Source organism: Salvelinus namaycush, chromosome 25 (genome assembly GCF_016432855.1).
Source record: "Salvelinus namaycush isolate Seneca chromosome 25, SaNama_1.0, whole genome shotgun sequence".
Taxonomy (NCBI): domain Eukaryota; kingdom Metazoa; phylum Chordata; class Actinopteri; order Salmoniformes; family Salmonidae; genus Salvelinus; species Salvelinus namaycush.
Window position 1 is genome coordinate 15,628,575 of NC_052331.1, and position 7,649 is coordinate 15,636,223.

At 41.0% G+C, this 7,649-nt stretch overlaps 1 protein-coding gene across 1 annotated transcript; it reads right to left on the reverse strand.

The window, feature by feature from the left end:
* Positions 1–2,797: 2,797 nt before the first annotated feature.
* LOC120019811 (forkhead box C1-A) lies at positions 2,798–4,228 on the reverse strand. The gene has a single exon (XM_038963223.1). It carries the CDS (start codon positions 4,226–4,228, stop codon positions 2,798–2,800), a length of 1,431 nt encoding a protein of 476 aa, XP_038819151.1.
* Positions 4,229–7,649: the final 3,421 nt, after the last annotated feature.

The window sequence follows — 7,649 nt, forward strand, 5'->3', positions numbered from 1 at the left end:
GGCACGATGTATACAGGATACATCGGGAAGATGCAGTTTACATACCGTTTGCTCATTGGCAAGACTTCTTGCAGATGCCTACATTCTAAATTCTGCAGTTCTACATCGTTTATACGTTGGCCAGACATCAAGATTATATTCTGGTGTTTCGTCGACGTCTTCCAAATGTGCAAAACGCTATCCAAACTGCATTCCCATACGCAACTTGATACGTCTGCCAAAGGAGTGCGTGTTTACTGGGTATAGGTCTCGCTATTATTATGAGTTTTGTTTTGATGCTTTTGTCGAAGTTGTTTATCTTGTTAAAGGAAATATCTATAGCTAGCCTATACCTTTCTTGTCAAGGTAATGTTGTTATCAGCCCACACGATCAGTTAGACTAGTCATACGCCGTATAGACGTACATTGTTCCATGTATTGCAACCTCCAGGCCTATGGTTGTGCCCAGAGGATACACGACACGCTGCCATGCTCATATGATCATATCCCGTTTGACCCTCTAGCCCCAAGGGCCTCCTTGAAAAGAGTTACCCCTTCATTCGCTTGAACGTAACATCAAGTCAACCAATGCCATTACATTGATATTAGACTAACGCAAAGTTAACAGTCAAATAATTGACTGTTAACTTTGCGCGTAACATAACCTATAGCCGTGGAAATTCTAAGAACATTTTAAGCGCTTTGTTGACCCTATCTAGGCAATTAGCAGCTAAATCAACCACATGAACCGAAAATATCTAATACATGCTTGAACTTTGAAAACATCCGTTGCGCTCTGGTAGCCTTTAGCAATAGTTGTTTTGGCAATTGGAAATAGTGTGCAAAAGGATTGCTAAAATAGTAGTAATATTATAATTATCATTATTAATATTATTAGTGGAGATTTTTTTATTCCTGGAATTTGAGAATAGGCATACACTTTACGCATAATAGGCCTTGTTTACGCATAGGCCTACTTTACGCACAGGCCTACCGTCACACCAGAAAACAATAAAGTAGGCCTATGTATGTCAATTTTGCTCTGGCATATGTAATTTGCAAAACCGTAATAAACTGAAGATGTCATTTATAACAGTATTCAAATGGAGGGATAAAAGTCTAAGAGAAATACATGGATGTATGCACAACATGGCTTTACGCGCCCATGTTTCTCCTCATGGCAAATTCAACAAATGAATCGAATTTACTTCAACCATACATCATACCATGCTGTTCCCAAGGGTTTAAATTTAGGCAGTGGAACATGTTTCTGTAATTTGAAAATGTGACAAGGAGGAAAATATGTCCCTTCATTAACCAGTCGAGGCAAACCAGCTGTCTGAGAAAAATAAAAATAATTTACGTAGACCTGCCAATTAAAATAGGCCTATTTACGAATTTCTCAATTTTTAAAGAAGATTCAAACTAGGTGAGACCCTTGTGATATGTTTAACTATAAATACAAAACAAAAGCCACATAGGAAACTATACTTCGCGCACGCGCTTTAGAATGCGTTTGGCTCTCATCTCCCTAATATAGATAAATGTTCAACTTGGAGTCATCTTTATAGATCGCAGTCCCCAAACCATCGTGTGCCTACAGGACTATCTTTGGCATGCGTGGTATGATATTAATTAAGCGTTGGAATGTGACTGTAAACACACGTGGCTATTCAAAACAAGTCAGTTTTGCTGTGTGGACTGCTAGCCTGCATCGATGAACTGTTATGAGGCCAGAGGGCCCCAGGTCAAGATGTTGACAGATCGTCCGTGTCTGACAAGAGAAGAGTTGTGTCACTTTAAATATGAAGCAAAACAATCATCTAAATGCACTGCCACTTCAAGTCATCTTCAACACATACGATAAATATGTCTGTTTGTTTATGCAGTTAACATCTTGGAGAATTTTTACGCACATAACATTCAATAGTTTTTTGGTCATCATAACAAAAACTGACTAGATCAAGTTGCATTGAAATTCAACGTTTTGGAAATAAATGTTTTCCTATTCTAGAAAGATTTCAAGTTAATTTGGGTAATTATTAATTCTTTCATTCGACCTCGATTTTGTTGACAAGCCAAAACGAACTGACCAAACTCCGTGATTACAATTATACATTTTCTGAGAAAATATATAGTGAGAATGGTAACTTAACCTGTCAAAAAAAAGGCTGTGATTTAAAATCTGATGTATCAATCGCTGCCAGTGATCTCACGTCGATAGGTTTGAAACAGGGTGCAAAATAGCTTACAGCTTAAAAGTCTGTGAGAAATAAGGTCTGGTTAAATTACACAAACTGTCAAAAAATATCAGTGTTGAGAATGCCATATAGTCTATAAGAAATCAGGCGTAGCTTTAACTCAAATAAAATGGCAATTTATTAAACAAACAATGCAATTCCTTCAGAATACTTTTCAACAAAAGAAGACACTTTGAAAGAGTAGGACGATATACAGGTTCCGCTTTTTATAATGGAACATATTTGGACAATTAAGGCATTTCAATTTAGAAACACTTTTTGGTGTTTGGTCCATAATTTCCGGCAGTTTAGAAATAAATTACTATATGCAATTTACACGTAATAAAATGTCCATGAAAGACTGGCATATTGTTATCTTTAAAACATGTCACAAAAGCGAGAAGAGACTTACGTGTTATTAGCCGTAACACTGTTCTTTACAAACCAAGATCATGTCTTTTTTATCTGTCCATTATTTGTGTTCTGTTTCGTTTTAGTCCATCGTCGTTGCAGGTGGTGGGTAAAACGACTCACGATATTTTTATGAAGAAGATCAATACAATGAAAACATAATTTGGTCAGAACTTGCTGCAGTCATATACGAAAGCTCCTGAAGTGCGGTAGATGGATTGGCTAGGGGGAAATGACATTTGACAGCTGTTATTCCCGTTCACAGGAGAATTATTCAAGCCAATTCTTTGAGATTCGAACATCTCGCGCACGGAGTGGAAGTTCTGCTGCTGGGCGGGGTAGGTCGCCCCGATGTGACCCAGGTCCCCGGCCTGGTTGAGGTACCATGAGGGAAGCCGCCCTTGGTGGGGATGGTGGCCCTCCTGCCCAGTGTTTAGATTGCCGTGGGCCAGAGGGGAGGAGGTGGTCGTGATGGAGTAATCTGGCAACGTTTCATCCACGGTGGTAGTCGGAGCTAGGTGGCCAGATCTATCCCCGGCGTATAAACTCATGGCTTGCATATTACAATGGTAGCTAGCATTCGAGGTAGTGGAGATAGAGTTTTGGTTACAGGGTGAGCTATAGACTGACGTCTGGTTCGGTGAATAGTTTAGGGACAAAGACGGTGTTATACCTGTCCTGGACGAAGCGATGATGGACGGGGCGAGCTCTGTGGCATCCTGTGGAGACCCCCGGAGGGAAGTCATGATGTTGTCCACACTGAAGCCCTGGGCCTGGCTGTGCTGGTGGTGCTGCTGCTGCTGCTGCTCGGAGCTCTCCATGCCGATGGACCTGTTGGACGGGATGCTGTGGGGGCTGCCGTTGCTGGAGATGCTGCTGCTGCTGCTGTCGGGACTCTCGACTTTGGGCACAGTGCTCAGGGAGGGCGAGGCGGCCTGTGGGGGTGTCGCGTTCCCGTTCTCGGTCTTAATATCCTGGATCCGGACTGGCTGGGAGCCCTGCACGGGCTGTTCCGCGTCCCGGCCCTGTCTAGACGGCGTCTCCTTAGCACCCCGGTCATCCTTGTCTTTCATTGCGTCTTTCTTCTTAAACCGTCGCCTCCTCCTCAAGAAGCTGCCGTTCTCGAACATGTTGTATGAGTCCGGGTCCAGGGTCCAGTAGCTCCCCTTGCCAGGCTTTTTGTCATCACGGGGAACTTTGACAAAACACTCATTGAGAGAGAGATTGTGCCTGATGCTGTTCTGCCAGCCCTGTTTGTTGTCTCGGTAGAACGGGAACCTTTCCATGATAAACTGATAAATCCCGTTCAGGGTCACCTTCTTGTCAGGCGAGTTCTGGATAGCCATAGTAATGAGCGCAATGTAACTGTACGGGGGTTTCACCATATCCTTCGGCTGGGGCTGCGGGGTATAAGGTCCATAGGCTCGCGCCATGCTGGCCGGGTACTGATCGTGGGCCGCGTGAGAGTACATACTCATAGGGGCCGGCATCCCGGTGTATCCTCCACCGGTGGCGGCCCGGTAGTAGCTTTGGTCGCTACTAATGTAAGGCACGACGCCCAGAGAGTTGGGGCTCGAGACGGAGTAGCGCGCCTGCATGTCTTCTCCCCACAGCTCAACTATGCTCCTGCCTAAAACGAACTTCCCAAAGTATGCAGACGGAGAGCTCCACTTTTTCTTTCTGAAAAGTTGAGGCTCTCAAAGCAGGAGTTCCTGTCTTGTCACTTGACAAATAATACTATCAGGAATGCACTGTACTAGGTCTTAATAGGGTTTAAGCGGTTTCCATCTCTGTGTGCTGAGGCGCGCATTGAAAAACGTATGAACTTTGGGCATCCGTCACTACAGAATACTTTTGCGCTGTTAACTTCTTTCCCCCTTTTTGCTGCCAGTATGCTCCTCCCAAAGAGAATCCGAGCTGTCCAATTGTAGGTCAGGCAGTGCGGAGTGAGCAGCAATGGATCGACCTCCTGGCCACACACACGTCTTTAGAAAAACGAGAGGAGGTGTAACTCCCAGCCCACTCCGACAAAAGACGGGATTTCAGCAGTGAGCACGCTGCTTGCTCACGTACAAAATCAGATTATCGACTAGATTTAGTTATTGCAGAATATTTCCATACACGAGCAAACACATTGTTGAGACCACCAGGTGGAATGATACATAATAAATATCAATGTATTTTGTAAATTAATTAACTACTGTATGGAATTATAGGCCTAGATTTCTATTTAAGCATACTAATGTGCTATTAATGATTAGAAGAGTTGGCGATTGTGTGAACCATAGAGATCCTATTAAATTCCTTATTCTATGGAGTGACCTTAATTAACACATGAATTACTAGGCTATTACAATAATGTTTCGAAAGAGTTTTCACTTAGAATGTGACATTGTGATATTCATTACGAAATAAATGGAGAACAAACACTCCATCACCTCCGTTAGGGTGAATCACTCCATTAAAATCTCCAGCCGCACATCTGTTTTCAAATAAGCAATAAATACGCGTTAAGAGGAGGAAATAATCCCCAGTGTTTGCCTCCTGCTGTTTAGCATCTTAATGCGAAGCTTTATAAAGGCGGTATGTTAGTTAAAAGTCTCAATCAACACGCGTGGTCTGATCAAAGCTCCACAGAGCGCTCCTCATTCGGTTCAGTGGGCGGTATGTGAGATCTCATTACGGCAGAATTAAAGCTAGTTTGGCCGGAGAAAGGGTCAAGTTGCGAAAGTTTGCTCTAAGTGAGAAGCAGATTGAACAGAATAACCAAATGGTGTGATCAGACAGCTAATTGTGTCATTCTTGTGGTCAAAATGTGTGAATATTAACGGAATAAGGGCATTGTAATGTAGGCTAGACAAGAGAAACTATATAGGGCATACCGTTAGTTTTTGTTGCATGGGAAAGCTCCCATATTCTTGCTCAGTGAATAAATATTTGATTAAATTCAAACAGATTGTATCAAGTTGAAGGTATCTAACAAGCTTCAGACCCCTTGTATCGTATTTATCTATTCCCTATATAGCCTTCATACTTCTCACCATCTCTATATTATAGGCGGCTAAACGTGGACACCACGATATTCCGTTTTAAAATGTTTTTTTTTAAGAGGACCAATTGTAGTACTAAAAGAAAACATTTTCAACCAAAACGATCTCAGGGAGACACTATTCAAAATAAAAAACACAACCAGAAATTTTTATGGACGACCAGGTTTGCATTATATCGAAACAATTACAGTCATTCTATATAGGCCTAAGTTATATTATCGTTTTGATATTTATTTAGCCTAGTATTTCTTCATGCATACCTAGCAATTTTGAATTAATAAAGTAGACCTATTTACAAGAGGTATTAGCCCCTCAGCAAGAATAGTAAAAAAAAAAAATCCTGAATATATTTAATGCAATTAAGGGAATCCATTGTTCTTAAAATTTGCCTAAAAACAAATGCAAGCAACACAAACTTGTATGGGAGCGTAACTGATATGAAATGCCTTTGGCTATTACACAGGCTATAACAAATGATTTAGTATGAATACGATGCTCCCCAACAGATTCTCTTTTGCCAAACGTTTAGAGAATATACAGAAGAGGAAAAAACATGAACTTGTTAATTGATCCTTTGTAGCTCAGTTGGTAGAACATGGCGCTTGAAACGCCAGAGTCGTGGTTTTGAGTCCCGGGACCACTCATACCTAAATTGTATACACGTATGTCGCTTTGGATAAAAGCGTCTGCTAAATGGCATATATATGTATTAATGGTCCTTGTGAGGCACAATAACGCACTAATCCCTTACATGTCGTATTGATTAAATGGCCGTCCACTGGCCTGGTGCTCCGCCGGTTTCTCCTTACTGGGACCCGGGCATGAACTTTTCCACTGCCCCGAGCTGTTTACACAATTCACAACGTGCCTCTTACTTACAACCCCATACCTCTGCCCACCCAGTCCCCGATTCCTCTCTGTATTAACGGTAAACGACGACCATTATCAGTGAACATAAATGTACGTGCAATAAAGTCAATAAGTAATAGGTATTATTTATTATTATTATACATTATTATTATTATTATTATTGTTATTATTATTATGTACAGTGACTTCTGTAAATGACAGCAACTAGTAGGCCAATGCTATATGTTATTTATTTTTTATATGCCTATCACTGAAGATATGAATGCATTAGCCTGAAATCATGTACAAGTACAGTTATCGACTAAATATACATAAATATGTTTTAACTAAATAAAACATATTATAAAGAAGCTCAACTTGTTTGAAACATTACTGGGACTGTAAAGTAAATACCTACAACCTTGCGTGTCATCAATATAGTTTCGTTGTGTCATGGTCTTTTGTGGTGTATTTTTTTTGTTTTATATCGACTACCCGAAAAGTATTGGGGAAAAGTCCCCCATGTAAATATCATTCATATACAAAGGACCCACATGGGTCATTTCCAGATAAAATCGAATAGACCATAGACATAATTGAATCCCTGGAGATTACAGCACAAAGAAATGAGAATATGGTAAATAACACCATGATAAAAGTTACTATCTCAAAATAAAAACATCGAACTGTTAATAAACAATGCAGGAAGAGCGAGAGAGATTTATTGGCCCCACGTATCAACTGTAGTATGGGGAAGGATGGGACTAATTGTGCTCCATGAAATGAGTTTCAGCGACCATATGTGGACTGAGCGCCCCCTGGCGATCAGTATGGCACCTATCAATCACATAGGTCTAAGTATTTGCCCATTTTAGTTTATTGTTTAAAACGCATAGTTCTGATCCTTGGTACTGATTCAGACTCACACATCACACTTAGGCCTACTGTTTCATTTTAGTTTATTGTTTAAAACGCATAGTTCTGAACCTGGGTACTGATTCAGACTCACACATCACACTTAGGCCTACTGTTTCATTTTAGTTTATTGTTTAAAACGCATAGTTCTGAACCTGGGTACTGATTCAGACTCACACATCACACTTAGGCCTACTGTTTACTG

Coding starts and splice junctions, on each gene's coding strand:
- LOC120019811 (XM_038963223.1), bottom strand. CDS start 4,228: ATGCAGGCGCGCTACTCCGTCTCGAGCCCCAACTCTCTGGGCGTCGTG.